The sequence below is a fragment of the Amborella trichopoda genome, chromosome 6 (genome assembly GCF_054954075.1).
Source record: "Amborella trichopoda isolate Santa Cruz 75 chromosome 6, AtrichopodaSantaCruz75HAP2 v2.0, whole genome shotgun sequence".
Classification (NCBI taxonomy): domain Eukaryota; kingdom Viridiplantae; phylum Streptophyta; class Magnoliopsida; order Amborellales; family Amborellaceae; genus Amborella; species Amborella trichopoda.
Window position 1 is genome coordinate 47,548,025 of NC_142341.1, and position 19,271 is coordinate 47,567,295.

At 38.2% G+C, this 19,271-nt stretch overlaps 2 protein-coding genes and 1 long non-coding RNA gene across 5 annotated transcripts in view; 2 read left to right on the forward strand and 1 right to left on the reverse strand.

Annotated features, from left to right (window-relative positions):
• The first annotated feature begins 2,623 nt into the window (after nt 1-2,623).
• On the forward strand, nt 2,624-3,895 carry LOC148781830 (uncharacterized). The gene is made up of 2 exons (XR_016056965.1): nt 2,624-2,782; nt 3,371-3,895. It is a non-coding gene; the product is annotated as an uncharacterized LOC148781830 (long non-coding RNA).
• Nucleotides 3,896-4,862: 967 nt separating this feature from the next.
• EMB1006 (Pentatricopeptide repeat (PPR) superfamily protein) lies at nt 4,863-12,115 on the forward strand. Its single transcript, XM_006852191.4, has 2 exons — nt 4,863-6,107; nt 10,746-12,115. Exons 1-2 carry the CDS (start codon nt 5,224-5,226, stop codon nt 12,061-12,063), a joined length of 2,202 nt encoding a protein of 733 aa, XP_006852253.1. The 5' UTR covers nt 4,863-5,223; the 3' UTR covers nt 12,064-12,115.
• A 1,315-nt stretch (nt 12,116-13,430) lies between these two features.
• The window catches only part of LOC18441966 (ALBINO3-like protein 1, chloroplastic), a 53,106-nt gene continuing 47,265 nt past the window's right edge, over nt 13,431-19,271 (reverse strand). For all 3 annotated transcript variants that reach the window (XR_016056967.1, XM_088868884.1, XM_006852190.4), the window contains 3 exons: nt 15,329-15,538; nt 14,898-15,231; nt 13,431-13,896 (listed from right to left, as the gene is read on the reverse strand). Coding sequence is in view for 2 of the 3 variants with exons in the window: in XM_088868884.1 (XP_088725010.1) it covers nt 13,804-13,896; nt 14,898-15,231; nt 15,329-15,538 (637 nt within the window). In the remaining variant the exon portion in view is untranslated. The remainder of the gene's footprint in view (nt 13,897-14,897; nt 15,232-15,328; nt 15,539-19,271) is intronic.

Here is a 19,271-nt window from a genome sequence, read left to right on the forward strand (position 1 = left end):
ATGTTGCTACTGGCTCTCTCCATATTCGCTTCGAGTATACAAGTACTACAAAAATGACATATAACAATGAGAAAAAATAAGATCTAACACCTAATCCAATCATATAAGGATGAGAAAATATAAATAAGATCAAGAACCTCACCTAAGCATATAAAGCTTAATCTGATGATCAAGCTTATCTTCTATTGTTTCTCGTTTTATTTAATAATATTATTATTTTATTTTTCAAGACGTTTTAGGTCACTGGAAACAGAAAACAGTGAAACTAGAGAACATAGGAAACCCAAAAAAGGGGGAAAAAGGGGTTACCAAAAAACATTTTTGGCAATCCATAGAGCGTGGGTCGCATCACCTCGCACTGCGTGAGTCACATCGACTCGCACTGCGTGAGACAATGCAGCTCATGCTGGCTGTTGTGCGAGTCGATATGACTTGCACACTAACAATGGGCACTGGATCCAATTTTTGCAAGTTTTTCTAGTGCTTTTTTTACTTCCAAACTTTACATTTTTATTGGAAAATTGAAGTATGGTTTTAATTATCTAAATAGTAGAATGTACAGCTCGAGACCCCCATGGTGAGTGCGAAACTGTTTATGCACAAATTTTGTTGGGTCTCTGATTTGAGATCGAATCAAATTCTTATAAAACGAATTAAATTTGAAGAACATTAGAGAGAGTGGAGCTCACTCAAATTCAATCACACACTTAGAAACAAAGATATAACAAAAAAAATAAAATATAAAAATAATGAAATTAAAGTAAACCAAGGAAAAAGGAAGATAACATACCTGAGAAACCGATATTTCAGACTTGTATTAGGACCGTGAGATGATTTACACCTTTTGATGCATTCCCTTCCTTTCTTGAAACATGGCTTTGAAGGTCTGAGATTTTGGAGATCTTGTTCCTCGGATTTTGATTTCAGAGAAATTTGGGCTTAGTGTCTAGCCTAAGGTTTTTTAAGGATTTTCCCTAATTGTCCAAAGGTTTTCCCTAATCGTCCAGGGGCTTTTGGGCTTTTTCTATTTTTCTAGGGAACGTTTTGATGAATTTCCTAATTTTCCTAATTTTCTATGGATTTCTAGGCCTTTTCCTAATTTTCTAGGTATTTTCCTTACTTTAGGGGAATTTATGGGAATTTAAGTGAATTTTCATGTTTTTCAAATGATATTTTTGGTATTTATGAGGAGTTATTTGTAGACCTAGCATAGGGGTATGGTTGAAATTTATGAATCTAATGTTTTAGTCCCAATCCAATTGGGATAAGGGCAAATTAATCATTTTTTGGGCTTATCCCATACTAAAATTTCCTCAAGGGACCTTCTAGAAGCTCTAACCCGATTCTGGATCCATTAGGCCAGTGCGAGTCACAATAACTTGTGCGGCCCATGCGCAAGTAGTGGATACTTGTGCAATACAAGTCACCGTGGCTCGTGCCACAGACCAATTTTTAAGTTTATCAAACAATTTTATTCAAGCTATAATGTTTTAACTGTAAGTTGGATTCAGGCGATCATTGGACCATTGGAAAGCTGGTGATCTCCTCTATAATTTAGAACTAAATTTGGTCAAATTTGAGTTACTTTTTTGGGATCTATGGCTTAAGGTTTTTAGGAGGGTGATTGGTGTTCGGGCCAGTTTTCTACGTTCATCAAGCTCATGGGTATCTAAGATGATAATATTGGGGTATCAAGAATAGGTTTTGTGTGACTTCCAAACAACTCTAAGAGCTCTAGTTTCAATATAGTTTACTAGGGTTATTGTTTTCTTTAGGACTAAGATTTGAGGTTTATTGGAATTCCCTTATCCAGAATTTTTGGGGGTTATCTACACTCCTATAGACCACAATGTAGATTTGAAATTGTGGCAAAATACTTAGTGGTATTTATAGATTAAAATTCTTTTATACAATCTTTATTTACATTATGATCGATTTTACAATATTGATGATGATGTTTATTTGATCCTAAGTTCTTAATGCCATATCTATCAAGGTAAAAACTAAGTTTAGGAAAAATCAAATTAAAATCCAATGTTTAATAGCATTGGGTGGTGGACGAGTCAGATTTTAGCAGTTTGACAAACTAAATGATGTTGAGCAAGTTTTTAATACATATTATATTGCTAAACTATTATATTTATTTTTTGTTCCATTTTTTTTAAATCTGGTCCAAGTAATTCGACATGTGGTTGGGAGCGAGAATTCAGTGTCCATGACTGGGATGGATAATTAATTGTTGATAGTGCTTAGTGGATATGTGAAATTACTTCTACTCTGAAAACAAATGAATGATGTGAGCGAGAATTTAGTACTGTTAGGCTGCTTTATTCAATTATACCTCTTTGAAAAAAGAAGATTGCCATCCTAAATAGCCAAACAAGAAGACTAAAATGGCGAATTACGTTTTTACCAGAGGCTTCAAGGCACAGGTGGTGGTTGTACTGTGAGAAGAGGTCAAGAAAGGAAGGCAGGGAGTGATGAAGGTAATGGTTGAATATATGTTTATCCACTGTGGAAAGAGGATAAGCTTTGAAAAATTTGCCTTTCATGTGAAGTTGACAGCCACTACTAAGTAGTAACCACCTATAAACACCCCTCCTCACTCACTCTACAAACAAGCTTCCATTTCTTTCTTGAGTGAGAAGGGCAGTGTATCCTACCGACTGACTGAGAGAGAAGATGGTGGCAGCAAAGGCATTCCTTTTTATCACCCAATCGCTCCTTGTAGCCACCGTACTTGTTTATACAGCCGACTGCAAAGAGAAAGAACAGATTCAAGGTATCATGTCTTACCCTAATCACTTACTGCTACAATTTCTGCTCCTGCAACAACTACCAATGTGGAAATCAGAATTACTATTTGCTGGGGCATCTATTATTCTCTTACCCCTACCACTTCGCTACTATTTTCTGAATCGCCTACTACTACTACTACAAAATTGTTTCATGTCTCCTCATTTTGAAACACATGACCAGGTCCAATTGACGCTATGTTGATGATAGATTTGAGCTGAAAAGCTCAACAAGTTGAGGTGATATGCAACCTATTGTTTTGAGTGTTGGACATGCATCATGTTTTACCAGTGTTTTAAAAATCTCCTAGCAGCCTTTTTACCAGTACTAGTAAAAGTGCTAGACCACCGAGCGAGTTTCCTTAGTTTATGTTATCTTATGTATAAAAACTTTGGAAAATGGCAAGCCTAACAATCAGTTTCGAGCAGGCTAGAAGCTAGTGGGTGATCAGTTCAACCCATCTCTCATGGTTCAAAATAGTATGCTGCCCCGTGTCATTAGTAATTAATTACTAGGTCGGTAGTTGTGATAATGGTAATTTAGTTTTGTACCTGTTGTTGTTTTGCTGTATAAGGGGTGGATGCAAATACTGTTGCTGCAAGAAGAACCCACACGGCTGCACGAAGTGTTGCCCTCATCCTACAGAACAAGGAGAAGTAGTAGTGGAGCCCGAAGCTGGGTCGCACTGCAAGCACGGGTGCTGCTACATGTATCACCATGAGTGCAGGCGCTGCTGCGCCCACTCTAATGAGGCCAAGTTCGTCATTGACGATCATGATGTTGCAAACACACAGGCAGAACAAGGCCACGGACACTGCAAACATGGATGCTGCCACATGGATCACGGCCACTGCAAGAGCTGCTGCTCCCACGCTAATGAGGCCGTCGTCATCGAAGAACCCTAAGATAATATCACCACCTTTACTAAATAAATCAGGAGGTCTACCTATCTATGTATGATTTAAGGTCTTAAAGAGTGGTATTTGAGAATAAAAGAACCAGAAAAGGGAGTCTTAAGTGAGCCCATCGTTGCTGAATGCAACCGTGTGTCTGTCTCTACTAGTTGTAATGAAGGAAACAATCACGTTATGTGGCCTTAGTTCCATGGTGCTATTAACTGTACTGTCTGTTGTCTTAACCACCTTTCTCTTTCACTTTCTCTCTCTCACATGGACCTTACGACGCAGCTACATCAGTCTTTACCTTTTTTTCTTTGTGGAGCGAACGAATCTACTAATGGAACATAGAAAAAAAATTTATTTGATTTTTGTGGTATACACTTTTGGAACAAGGTGGTCACAATTAATCTTGACCATTAAATGTGAAGTTTGGTGGCCGCATTGATTATATTGACCAAATTCAAGGTTCAAAAGAAGTTTTATCAAACACCCAAGCTGTTAGATTTCACATCGGATGGTTTTATGTAATTGTGATATTCTTTTACTAAAGGTGAATGGTATCGTCGTATACAATCCTTTTTTTAAATGTCTCCTTTTTTATTTTTTTTAAATATTTTAAAATATAGATCAAAAGTTTCAATAAACCTTCGTTTGTATATACTTTTACTTTTGTAGTCATTGCGTAGTTTCTAGTACTTTATTTATTTATTTGTGCTTTTCTTTCACTTATTTTAAACAAATTAGTTACCTTTTTTCTGGACTACTTTTAACCTATACAGGACTCAACCTACTGCATTAGGACTCCAGCAGGAAAAAAGTTTTATAAGGTTGTCAATAAAAAAAACTTGTTTTAATGTTGAAAAACATTCTAATTGATCATCTTGACATGAGATGTATAAATTTTTTTAAAAAAATAAAAAGTTTAGTCTTAAAAATAATACATCTTACAATACATGATCTAGACTGTCAATTTTCAAGATTTTCATAGGATTATAGATCCACGTGATTTTACAAATTGTAAAGGTTAAAATCTTATAATTAAATATGAAAATAACTTTTGAGATGATTAAAAAAAAAATTTACACCAAAACCCGTAAATAAAATTTGGAGGTGCGCCTTACTTGGATTGTTAAAGAACATTAAACGCCGTTTCACGTTAACTTTACTGTAAAAAAAAGATTGCGACCTTATAGAAACCACATCCTAACTACGATACCTTGGAGCCTTTTGATGTGGTATTTCTGGTTGTTCCGCGACACACCATAGAAAGGGAGGTTCAAAACCAAGATAACTCTGAAGAGAGTCAAGCTTCAAGCTCTCGCTCTCTCTCTCTCTCTCTCTCTCTCTCACTCAACCATGACAACTCTGATGAGAGAAGAGTAAAGCTTCAAGCTCTCTGTCTCTCTCAAGAGCGAAGCTCTCAGCTCTCTCTCTTAGACCCACCAGAACCCCCAATCATCCCTTAAGCTAGCAACTGGTTTTGGTATAGCACCTCATCACTCTCAAATGCCAGCCTTTTCATACAACCATGATTCTGAATTCTTGTTCTCTCTCCTCTCCTTCTCTCTCTAACCTCTTCAGAACCCCTCCCGGATTGAATCCTCTCCCCAAAGTGAGTACTTATTTGCCAATCCTCACTCCAAAGACCACTTCCCCTCACCGGATTCTCTCTCTTCAAACCCATCAAACCTTCTCTGAAACAGAAGACTTAGACCCCATTTTTCTCCCTGCCCTTCAAGAATCAGAAGCATCAGTTGAAGAAGAAGAAGAAGAAGAAGAAGAAGAAGAAGAAGAAGAAGAAGAGGAAGAAGAAGAAGAAGGCTTGGACGCCATTTATAAGTTTTTCAAGTCAAGGCCAGCTAATCGAGATGCCCAAGAAGAAAGGCGCCTGCGCTTTAAGAAGAACCGGAAGCTATCATGGCATATTGCGAAGGTCGGTACCCTAGAAAAACCAGTTCAAGAAGACCCAACTTTTTCAAATTTGGCATTTACATCAGATAGCCCAGATTCAGCGGAACCAACTATCGCAAAAGAACAAAATCACGAAGTAAAGGAAGAAAATTTAGTAAAAGAAATTGTGGGTATTGCCAAGAGTCTTCCTGAAAATGCAGTTCTGAGTGATTTTATGGGGCCTTATGCTGGGAAGATGAGTGAGAAAGATTGTGTTTTGGCAATTGAAGGTTTGGGGGAAGAAGGTTTGGTTATGGAAGCTCTGTATTTGTTTGAATGGATGGGTTTACAAGAGCAAAGGCTTGTTAATCCTAGAGTTTACTCTGCTCTTTGTACAGTTTTGGGCTATGCAAAGATGGGGGATAGGTTGATGGTTGTGTTTAGAAACATGCCTAAGGCAAAGGAGTTTTGCGATGTTCGATTGTATAATTCTGCAATAAGTGCACTTTCACGGTGTGGAAGGTGAGTCAAATTTGAAGTTCAGTTTTTTCATTGATTTGTTTAAAATAGATTTGGAGATATAGAATTATTGCCAGCTGAGTCTTAGCTTTTGCGTCTTTGTTTATCTATTGAAAAAGGAAAGAATTACTTCCCTGCCTGGTGCCTATGAAAGAATTGGTGGCTTTTACTGTGCTTTATTTTGAGTTCTGATTGTGTGATGATCATTTAGAGCTTTCATTTTTTGGTTTTAAATTGAATACTGATTATTGAGCTGTTGTGTAGTTGTGAAGAAATCAGTTCCTTAATGGTAACTAGTTTAATTGACTTAAGATGAGCACAAAAGAAATGTGGCAGTTTCTGCTGCAGTCACGTTGAATTGATAGTATACTTTTTGTGCAGAAAAGATTGGATTGTGGATTGAAATTTTTTATGATTATTTGTTTATTGGTTGGCAAGTAAACAGGCTTTCCAAGCTATGCCAGAAAAGAAATGTGGCAGGTTCATTTTTTGGTTTTAAATTGAGATCTCAATTAGAGATTGTCCACTAGTTTTGTGTCTTGCCTGCTCTTTTGTTTTTCTTAATGAATGCTTGGATTTATTCCTCTGTTCTGGACAAGCAACTCAGGACAAATCCTCTATAGAGTCCAGTACATGTTATAAATCATGACCTAAATTTGTAGGACTAGTCTTAGTCGGACTCTTTGTATGTGTAGATTTTATGTTTGGTGGCTACTAGAGATGCCTTCATGGTTTTCATGCTAGTTTGCTCCTTGTTAGAGTAAGTCCTTGCTTTCGAATGAGTTTATCTTTAGGAATCAGTAGAGACTTGTTGTCATGCCCATTAGATATTAGCCATCTATTCTGTCCATAACACATTGCTTTAGTCTATTCTCTCCGTAATTCATAGAAAATGGTTCACTTTTAGGGGCTACAATCAGTTGTGCACTTGAGGTGAGTTGGGATGTGTTAGCAGCTCTATGAAGATGAATTTGAACATACAGAGTCAGATATATGTTGGTTAGTTTTGTGGTCAAAGTGGAAACAATGAAATACAAAGTCCTGGTCTAAATGAGCCCCCACAGAGACGAGTCCAACACTGAATGAGGTTATTGAGTCATTGATCCTCTGTTATAAGCGTATCCAAGGCCGAATATTGGGGATTTAAAATCTTTTTCTCACAACTTTTGAGCTTTCTGTTGCCAAATTAGTTTCTTTGGTCGACTTCAGATAGGTACAATGTCATCTGCATTCCTCATCCGCGAAGCCTTTCTGTCTATGGACGAGTGTTAGAAAGTAAAAGCCTCCCTTATATTCTTTCTCAGGTCTTAACTACAGACAAAACTCACAAAGACTGACAATCCATATCGTGAACTCTTTAAGAGTCCAAAACAAGGGGAAGTTTAATCAGGTTGTAACCACTCTGAATAGAATCTCATGCGGTTTGACTTCAACTCTGTGTAGAATGCTGAGAGGCAAATCTTTATTTAGTTCTCAGTCTCACACACACACTTCCAGCGTTCAAACTATGTACAGGTACATCAACTACAAGAATTGGTTTTTAGGTTAGAGCTTTCAAAAACTGTTTTTACTGTTCACCATGATGACTCAGAGGCACAGAGGGGTCTGTGCTATCTTTGGGATATTGGACACCCTCGTCTCGTTAAACCCCGAGATGCAAACAAACCAACTGAGCCGAGTAACACACTCTCTTAAGTATTGTTTCAGTTGCATTCTCAAAAGAACCTTCTAAAGGTGCAGGGATCCTTCTGACTTGAACAATTTGTTTTGGTTCTCCTATATAAAAGTTTTAACACTTTCAAAAAAATAAATTTGTTTGGTTCTCAGACAATTTAAGCAAATCTTTTGTACAAGAGGACAAAGAACCAAGACAGAAGCTTGCTTACAAGCTGAGTCCAAATTTTTGGAGAGTTTCCCTTTTTTGAGACTTTTCACACACACTGAAATGAAATCGAACTGGGTATAAATATCGACAAGTCATTCACACTGTTGTTTGACTTGAATGTGTGGGGATTAGGTAAAACCGTAATAGTGAACAAACAAAAACCTTTCAAGCATTGCTCAACTGCGGACTTCCACCAGAACTGACGAGCTTTGCTCTCTTTACGACCCATTCTCATTCCTCGGGCATCTTTGTGGAGACCTTCAGACTATGGCCCATCCAAGCTCAATGTTGACAGTTTCTCCTTTGGAAACCCAGGCCCTCAGGCATTGGGAGTATCTTCCTAGACAAGAACGGCTGCACCCTGTTTTTCTATTCTCGCTTATTGGCCAAGCCAACTCTAACACGGTGGAGCCATGGCCCTCCTCTACAACCAAAGGAACTTCAACTACACCTGGGGTACTTCCTTGATTGTTGAGGGAGACTCCAAGAATGTCATTGCACGGGCCTCAAGATCTTCACCTTGCCCATGTAGGACGGACCACATTTTTTACGAGATTTTCCAGATGTGTAGGTATATACATGTTGTATGGAGGCATACTTGGAGGGAAGCCAACGTTGTGGCCGATACCCTTGCTAAGGAGGGAGCCAACCTACACAATTCACAAGGGATTAATTTGGGCAGTTTTTTAGTTCTCAAGTCCCGGCTCTTGTATATCCTGTTCTACCAATTTTTTGGGCTGTCCATATGATTGTATAGATTTTTTGGCCCCCTTATGGGGTTGGATTCGAGCCCTCGACTTGTGGGTCGCCGAATTTTGTGTACACTTCTTTACTCAATACAACAGTTTAACATATTCAAGAACAAGTATCAAGTGATTGCAAGCTTCCTTTGCAGATGACTTTTGGACTCACTCAAGTTTTATCAGAAGTAAACAAATGTATCCCTATTACATGTGTCACTAATTGAGTGACAATTCATTTGTGGTGAAATATTGCAGCATGATGCACTGTTTATGCTTGAAGTTCTTCTGTGGACAAAAAGCATTGGTTTACACAGAAAACTTTTTGAAACTGAGCCCAAAATCAAGCACTAGCACATGCATTTTTCTTTACAATTTCCACCAACAGACCACCCAAAAAAATGATGCGGATCAGGCACTCAAGAATCATGATCATCGCTGTGCACTCTCAACTGAACTCACTTAGGAAAGATAGTTTAAAGTTGGTTTGAAACACTATTCAAAACTAACAAGATCCTCAATGTATTTGGGTTTGGAAGTATGCTAATGTCCCAAGAGAAGACAGGGAAGATTAAATTTCTCAGTGAGATGTACTGATGTACAAGATTATGATGGTCATAGGTAATTGAGAAGTATTTCTGATCTTTTTTTGGAAACTGTTAACTGTATTGATGTAAAAGTTGTATAAAGAAGAACACCCACTAAGCAGATGTTCAGGAAATAAAAACCCCTTATGGGGTCCAAAAAATGCTTTACAAGCGATATAGTATGCAAAAACAGTACAAAGTGTGTGTTTAAATCTTACTAAGCTTTTGCAATGTGACAATGAAAAGCCTTCCATGCAGTAAATCAGTGGAATATTTGCTGGTGTTTTGAAGTTGACAGGATTGTGGACTGTTAGAAAAACATGGATACATGTGTGTCCAACACCAATAAAAGTGTCAGAAAACCAAAATTGTAAACCTAAAAATTGGCCTTTCATACATCATTCAAAGAAGGGGGAAGATGGGATTGTGAATGAAATTTGAGTACTTTCATAGTGCAATTTCAATAAAAACAGTTAGGAAATGAGTGTTCAAGTTTAGTGCTTCAGACATGAGTGCAGTGTCCACTGGTGTGTTGACATATGCCAAAAGTCTCAGACTCATGTGTCCAGGTCACATAGTTCAAGACTACACATGGTCCTAGAGCAGGAAGTTTTAGATTATGCAATTTACACACACACATAGATGCTTTGTTAGATCAGAAGATTTGTTGTGTAAAATATGAGATTCGTAGTGCAAATGGAGAAGTTTGGGTTTACCAGTTTTGTTAAATTATAGAATATCCAACAGATTCTTGCAGAAGAGAAGAAAATGGAACAGGTGAATGTAACCAGTTTTGTCACCCTTCCTTTGATCTCCACAAAGGATGTGGATATTGGAAATATTATTTTGAGAATACAGTGTTAAGTTGCATCATGATTATCTGATTGAAGAACATTGGAGTTTGATCCTTGATTATTCTAATTAAGATCATGGTTTCCTTCAAACAAGGAACAGTTACACAAGAATTTTCGCCTCATTGTTGACAAACTAGCAAGTGGTACTGCCTTCTACTATTAATGTTGCAGACCCAAGAAGTTAGGGTTTGTTATTAATCAATGTCTAAAGTGGAATTGGACTTTCCTTGGCGGATGAAATTACAGGGTTGGCTATAAGAGCATATTTATGGTACGCGGCAGATGTGCCAAAAATTTTGTTTACTACTGTAATAGGTCATTTTTAAGTAATGCTTTCTGCAAGAATCTCTCTCTCTCTCGTCTCCGGATCAGTGGAAAAGATGACTAGTGTTTAAATCAATGTGATGGAATCTTATCATGGCATTTTTTATTGCCGTTATGCATTTCTAGTGCCAATTGTATCATATTAAAATAAAAGATACTTTTCTGTGTTTTTTAACATTGCATCACCCATTGCGACTATCCAATGCTTAAACTTTGAATCCATGTCTAATATGGCTAAAGATCTTCTTCAGGTATGATGAAGCTTGGAAATTGTATGAGGAAATGGAAGCCCAGAACATCCACCCAGACCACATAACCTCCTCTATACTAATAACAGCCATGAGGAAAAATGGAAGCAATGCAAAGGAAGCATGGAATTTCTTTGAGAGAATGACAAGAAAAGGAGTAGAGTGGAGCCCTGAGGTTTTAGGTGCTCTCATAAAATCCTTTTGTGATGAGGGATTGAGGAAAGAAGCCCTAATCATCCAATCTGAAATGGAGAAACGTGGGGTTCAGCCCAACACCATTGTCTATAACACCTTGATAGATGCTTACTGTAAGGCGAATCAAACAGAAGAAGCTGAAGGCCTCTTTGCAGAGATGAAGGAAAAGGGAATAGAGCCCACCACTTCTACCTATAATACTCTCATGGATGCCTATGGTCGAAGACTTCAGCCTAGTGTAGTAGAGGATCTCTTATTGGAAATGCAAAAATTGGGTCTAGAACCAGATGTTAGCTCATACACTTGCCTCATTAGTGCGTATGGGCGGCTTAAGAAAATAAGTGATCGGGCCTCTGATGCCTTCTATAGAATGAAAAAGGCCGGAATTTCCCCAACTTCTCATACATACACTGCTCTTATCCATGCATACGCGGTTGGTGGTTGGCATGAGAAGGCCTATGCAGCCTTTGAGAACATGCAGATGGAGGGGGTAAAACCATCAATAGAGACATACACAGCTCTCTTAGATGCATTTAGGAGGGTGGGTGACACAAAAACCTTGCTTGAGATATGGAAGTGGATGATGAGAGATAAAATAGAATGCACTCGCGTGACCTTCAATATTTTGGTAGATGGGTTTGCTAAACAAGGTCACTATGTGGAGGCAAGAGATGTTGTTTATGAGTTTGGGCAGATGGGTTTCGAGCCAACTGTTATGACGTATAATATGTTGATGAATGCTTATGCAAGAGGAGGACAACATGAGAAGTTACCCCAACTCTTAAAAGAGATGGGTGCTTTTGGTTTAAAGCCTGATTCAATCACTTTCTCGACCATGATTTATGCTTACGTTCGTGTTCGAGATTTCAAGAGAGCATTTTATTATCACAAGCAAATGATTGAGAGCAAGCAAGTGCCCGACTCATCATCTTATCGGAAGCTGAGAGCGATTTTGGAGGAGAAGGCTAAGACCAAAAATAGGACGGATAGGAGTGCAATATTGGGTATAGTGAATAGTAAGATGGGTAAATTGAAGCCCCAGAAGAAGAGTAAGAGTAATATGTTTTGGAAGAGTAGGAAAACCAGGGCGAGGACTAGGAGTAAGGATGATCCTTATCAATTCTAATTATTGTACTCACTATTTGATTGTTGAGTAATCTGAAAATTTTTATTTGAAACTTTTCTGAAATTATCACACTGTAAATTTTAGTTTGAAACTTCTGAAATTGTCGCAATTTTCAAAGAACATAATTCCCCTAAGCATTTTGGGGTTTATGACCTTATTTCGTATTTCCTGGAATATTTGTAGGAAATAATCATAGGGCAATAAAAACATTTTTTCTGTTTTCTTTAGCTTTTCTTTATTCGTTTTTGTAAAAACATTTTCTAAACATAGGGCAATAAAAACATTTTTTAAACATTTTTTCTGTTTTCTTTAGCTTTTCTTTATTCGTTTTGCCTAGGAATTCAGTGTCTCCATATAGTGGTTCATATAGCCCCTAGATGAAGTGATATAATATCATATGATAAAGGAAGAAAGGGCTTTCTGTTATCTTGTATATGATATGCTCTGGATTTACGAGGAACTCAAAAGCCATTTGACAAGTAGGAATTTCGGAGCCAGATGCTGAAATTTCCTTGCGGTATGATTACTTTTTCTGTAGACCACCACTTTCACGTTTGCTTCATTGAAAAGGGCCGGCAATGTGAAAGCTCTTTCCTAAGCTTCCCACTAATGTGAAAATCTCACCAATGTAAAACTGAGTGGTCAATTTCATACCTGTTATAGTATGAGATTGATTTCCCATGAGTGGATCTTACAAATGGGAAATAAGTCCTCTAGAGAGGGATTTTGGGCGAAACATGAGCTGAATGCTCCTTCAATTATATGATATATGATCCTTCAATTTTTGTACAAGGAGGTCAAAATCCATTTTAGCCACTGGATGTAGAATTCAACATATTGAAAGTGCATCACGAGATTCAACATTCGAGAAATTTTATTTTGAACTTTATTGCCAGTTAACAACACATCTCCATCCACCTGATTGCATAGCATATAATGAAGTTTTACTTTTGACTTTTTGCCAGTTAATAACACATCTCCATCCACCCGATTGCACAACACCACCCGATCGCACAACAGATGGGTGAAATTTTATTTTAGACTTTTTGCCGGTTAATAACACATCTCCATCCCCCGATTTCACGACAAATGGTTAATAATGATTATGAGCTCCTTATTCCAAAAGTGGTTCCACACTTTACAGACTCTCTCTCTCTCTCAAATAATCATTCTTGGGGACGATTAAATTACCCTGAACCTCATTCTAAACTGCCTGCAATCTTAGAAGGGATAATCTTGTACAGGAATACCATTGCAAATGCTAAAAGAGTGATCCACTAGCCCTTTATGTTCCTCTTTAAAGAATAAAATGTATTTGATAATGAAGAACATAAAAATAATGAAAATCTAACAGCACATATTCTACCTTTCATGGAATTTCAATATATTATTTATTTCCAGGCCCCAAATTTTCACAGTAAAATATCTCGTGGTAACAAAGTTCCACAAAATTCACAGTACGAGTTCTCAGACTAGAAGTTGTGAACTTACTGCCACAGAATGGATGTTTGACGAACACACTGCTTTAATAGAAAACTAAAATATCTCTCTACCTTACATGAAATCCGAAATGTGTTTGATTCTCTTTTGCTTGCTATTCGTCTGTAAAGGGATCTATGCTCTGTGAAACAAATGAACTACTGTACAGATCCCTGACTGTCACCTCTTTTATAAATACATATCTCCATCTCTCGCAAGGCACAAGTGGGATTTTTGATAGAGTGTCCATTGTAACCAAGCTCAATCTTTCTGTGTCGACTGTTCGCTTTCTTTTGGAGAAGCTTGCTCAGAAGATGATGCACCATTACCATTATAAGAATCCATTTGTTTCTCCTGCAGACAGAAGACAGACCAATTCAACTGATTAAATCACAAGCGGACACAGAAAGCAAATTGTCACTGAGTGCAGGAAACCTACAATGTTAAAACATGTGAATCAGTGATTTATATACCCCTAGACCACACTTTTTAGGCATTGTCCCCACCAATACGTTTTCTTAAATCACACAACTAGCCCAATTACTATTTATTTTTGCAGCCACAAAAGGAAGAAAATAGCCTTGTTTCTTATGAAAATACCTCCATGAGGGTATTTTATAAAAACAAAGTTATTTTCTTCATTGGGAGGGTGACTGCAAAAATAAATAGTGATTGGGCTAGTTGTGTGATTAAAAAGTATGGTCCAGCTAGGTAAACATACTTTTTCTTTTTTTATTTTTTCAAATACAAAAAAAAGAAAGAAAGAAGAAAACCGGAGAACCGGCGAGCAGGATTAGAACTGACTGAGCCGTCTCGATTCAGCTGGTGAACAGTTCGGCCCACTGGTTTGGTTTTTAAAAGACTAATGTGAATCATGATAACTAAGAACCATGAATTTGGTTAATTATTATTACCTATATAAAAAGTAAATGAAGATAAAAATAAAAAGCAAAAGGCTTAGGGAGAGGTAGAACGAGTCGCATTCATCGGTACTAGGTCGGGAGTGGAGCCATACGCCAAGGGGTGCAATCGCTAACGTCAACTACATAGCTGGAGTTTTTTCGTTTTTGTCCCTAACCGCAAAATAGAAAGGACCTTTTATTCTTCATCTACAAATATCCAAATTTTGATCCCTAATACCCCGTAGATAGTTTGAACCATATAAGAACAATAATCAATTTTAGCTCGAATAGTGTGTAGGGGAACCCTGCCTTCTCTGATCCATTCGACACGGGCAATCTCTTTTCCGTTCAGACGCCCCGCAATTTGTACCCAAATCCCCTTTGTATTTTTAACCAGGCAAAGAGAAAAGAGAAATAAGTGTTTAATCAGGCTCTGCACATATTTTGGGTTACCTTGTCCATATTGTGATTGGAATTTGGTTCTTCCTCTCTCTCTACATGGGTAACAAAAGTACGACCATCGCTATGTAATCCAGTCATAGATATGACGGCCTGAACTTCATTCGCATCCTCTAAGGAAAGAACTTGTTTTGATGGATGAGCTTCTGCATTTGAGGAATTAGATGAGGAAGGTGAAGAGTGTAACCTTTCCTCTTCTGCCCTTTCCTCTTCTAACTTAGTTGACTGACCATTTTGCTTGGTTTCCATGGCAGCTTCCAATTTCCTCCTTGCTTCCTCCTCTTGTTGCTTTCTTCTTGTGGCCTCCTGTTCTTTGATTTGCTTAAACCTGAAGCATATGAAATGTACAGTGAGGATTGAGACAAAAGATTATTCAAACTTGAAACCAAAACACGCTTCACATGGGATTCTGATTGGCCATCAACCTTTCACCAGGACGTGGTCCCCTTGACTCTGTTTGTGCTTCTCTTGGTTTTTCTTGTATTTGGTTGGCATCAAATTTAGTTTCACTACTCAGAGTCTTCGCTTGTTTTTGGCTGATGGCTTCATCATAATACTTTACCACGGAATTTTTATCACCTCCCAGTTTTTGAAGCCATACCTGCTGTGCTGTGCTCAAGATGTTATTTGTAAGCCTGCAAAGAGGTGACAGTTCATTAGGTAATAAACCAGAATCACAATTTCATGATACAAAACAATAAGAACAACACCAGCATTTATTTAAAGAATACACATTTATATTTGTACAAAGGAAAAATCATGAATCAGAAACAAGCATAGAGAGACTCACACAACAATGCCTTCTATTGATACGCATTTATGCAAATCTATGATGGCATAGTGTTTAAAAAGAGATTAAAGAAACTAATGTTGCCCTTTTCAGCAATGCAGAAACCCATGATCAAGCAAATAAATCATTGCTCACAAGTATGGCAAAGATATCCTCGGATGGCATCCAAGATCCTCCCTAACTCCCACAACAAAAGCATCAGAGACTTAGAGAAGCATAAACTTGGTTCAAAACCAATTCTGGCAGCTCACCAGATTCAGATTAGGTGAGGAGAAAGAATCAAGTTTTGGACTAAACTTTGGTCGAGTTCAGAGAAAATCACGAGAGTGCTTCCCTAGATTAAAGGCCAATGCAACGGATTTGGATGCCCCAATTTCAGCAGAGCAGTAATCGAACAACTAGCTGGAAACTTGGTGTGGTGCTGTTGCATCAGATGGGCACTAGAGATGAAGAAGCTAAAGAAACCAGAATCACAATTTCATAATACAAAACAATAAGAACAAGACCAGCGTTTATTTAAAGAATACACATTTATATTTGTACAAAGAAAATATCACGAATCAGAAAAAAGAGTAGAGAGACTCACACGATAAGGCCTTCTACTAGTACGCATTTATGCAAATCTATGATGGCATAGTGTTGAAAAAAGAGATTAAAGAAACTAATGATGCGAAACTCATGATGCCCTTTTCAGCAGATGCAGAAACCCATGATCAAGCAAATAATCATTTCTCACAAGTATGGCAAAGATATCCTCGGATGGCAAACCAAGATCCTCCCTAACTCCCACAAAAAAAGCATCAGGGACGTAGAGAAACATAAACTTGGTTCAAAACCAATTCTGGCAGCTCACCATATTCGAGACTCGGATGAGGTGAGGAAACAAGAACCAAGTTTTGGACTAAACTTTGGTCAAGCTCAAAGAAAATGACAAAAGTGCTTCCTTAGATTCAAGGCCATCGCAACTGATTTAGACGCATGAATTTCAGCAGTAATCGAACAACACGCTCGAAACTTGGTGTGGTGCTCTTTCTTCAGATGGGCATTGGAGATGAAGCAGCTACGGAACTGGTCAAGAAACTCAACAAACTCCAATCAGATTTCATACTAGGGTATACGAAGACAGACTCATCTGGTATCCCAACTGCAAGGGGCGGTTCTCAATAAAATATTTCTACTTATCTGTCACCAAACACTACTGACTAAGATATTAAGGAAGGTTTTGAGGTTATCGGCCCCCAAAAGATACAAGCCTGTACCTGGATAGTTATCTTAGACAAAATTCTAACACAAGACCACCTTCAGATCAAGGAAATTAAATAACAAACAGATGCATCATGTCAAGGATGATGCTAAAATGATTCAACACTAATTCATAGATTGCAATATGGACCTTTTTACACAGGTTTCGCTTCAGCTGGGTCCCTCACCTCTCAGTTAATAGCTTGTTTTGTTATCTTCTCTCCCTGCCTTCCAAGAGCAAGTCTCCCCTTTGGAGATTAAGCTTGCTTAATATCTTCTGTGGCCTATGGCTTGAGCACGACAAAATGGCATCTGAGGGCAAACATCCTTGACATGTTAACAGGGTAGGAATGGAAACAAAATATATCCCAAATTTCCACTACGAATATAGAATCAATATGTTGATTTGTTGGGCCCTCATCAAGAAAAATTTAGGGATATATCCTCAGCTGACCACATTAAAAATTGGGTAGATATTACTAGTTTCTGCAGAAAATCTACCAATAAATGCCATGGACCCTGCCTCAGGTTGGAATGACCAAACTTAACTTCAATAGTGCTTGCTGGGCAACCCAGTCACTGTTGGAATTCAAGGTCTCTTTTGAAGATGCAAGGGAACCACTTTATTATAATTCTCAAGACCGATTAGAGGCAATGGTATTATAATTATTATTGACAGGAACTTGCAAAATCTAACCCCCTATTGGGGCCTCTAATCATCAAATGAGACTCCAATAATGTAATCCCATGGGCTTGGGACTGATAACTGCGCATAGAGGTTTGCAGATATTTTCTCCAAAGTTGTTGATTGTTGCTCAGGAGTGAAATGCTTTCAATCACATATAGAAAGAAGTAAAATCTTAGCCAATCTATTAGCCAAAGAGGGGGCTCAAAGACCCCATCTGGTCAGTATGCAATGACAATGACTTGTATAAGGCCAAGGATAAAGTGACACAATTTTGTTTGACTCTTCTGGATAAACATTTTGTACATCACATATAGCAATGCTTGTAAATCTTTCTATTTCCATAAATTTTTCCGTTAATGATAAATAGTAAAAAAAATGGTGTTATAAAGAGATTTCATATAACTCAACCTGGTTATGCTATAGTCTCTGTGGATTCTTCCCTATCTTGTTACCTACCAAAAACAAATATCAAGAAGAATAGACAGCGGAGAAGAATATTGGACCAATATCAAACAAATAGTCTGATATCATCTTCAATTTTTTATGGAAAACTAGGCCAACTTTAGGCCCAGAAATGTGTGCAACATTTCACCCCAGCATTGTAATGAAACCAGAATGTGTGTTAGTTCCATCAATTCAGATACTATGCCCCTATTGATGGTGTTATTAGTGATGATCAGGTTAGGTGAACAAAATACTTTTAAAACATAATTTTTTTTTATCCTTAACTGAATTTTACTAAGACAAGACGTTTACAGGTTACCTAGCTATATGTGATGTACAACATGTATCTAATCTAAAGGAAAATTAAAACTACACCGACGTACAACATATGTATATAAAAGGATAATAGAAAGCCTGTACCCCTCGATCTTTAGCCTTGGATAGACAATTATAGCTAAATAACAGCCAAGTAGCGTCTTTGAGCACCTATTTGGCTAATAAACCAGCTAACGGGTTTGTTGACTCACTAGGTGAGTCACGACACAGAAGAAATACAAAATCAATTACAAAATAATTCATGGTCCCCCTCCCCCTCTGGGACTTTCTCTGTGAGCTCTCTATTCCGCTCTCCGAGTAGGTCACCCCTAGGGGCCGCTGCTTGTCACCCCTCCATCCCTAACACTTGGAATTCTTTTATGAATGTTTTAAAAAACTGTCCACCCGGTGCCTACGCAGCATGGACCAAAGTACCGCACGCCCAACCCAAGCAGCTCTACACGGGCAGATGTACCTGGGCGGGCGCCCAGGCGGGTATCTCCTTTGCACAAGATCAAGGAAAAAATTAAAGGCTCAGTCATATACAGGGCTACAAATAATAAACACTTCAGACTCATCCCGGCAGCCGATTTCCTCATCAGCTGGGTCAACATCCTCTATCATCAACCGAAGAAGGTGCCGAGTTCGGCACTATGGAGGCCCCCGAGAGGGGCACCATCAAGCTCAATTTTGATGGTTCCTCCCTAGGAAATCCAGGTCCAGCAGGCATTGGAGGAAGTTTTAGAAATTTCGAGGGTATCTCGCTACTGGCCTACTCGATTCCTATAGGGGTTGCTGGCTCTATAGAGACGGAAACCCGTGCCCTCCTCGAAGGCCTCAGATGCTACAACATCTTGTGGGATCACTCTCCTAGTAGAAAGGGATTCCT

Excerpts from the sequence above, each read along its gene's own strand:
- EMB1006 (XM_006852191.4), top strand. The coding sequence starts at position 5,224 with ATGATTCTGAATTCTTGTTCTCTCTCCTCTCCTTCTCTCTCTAACCTC. Across the intron at positions 6,108-10,745 it reads GCACTTTCACGGTGTGGAAG|GTATGATGAAGCTTGGAAAT; the intron begins GTGAGTCAAATT and ends GATCTTCTTCAG.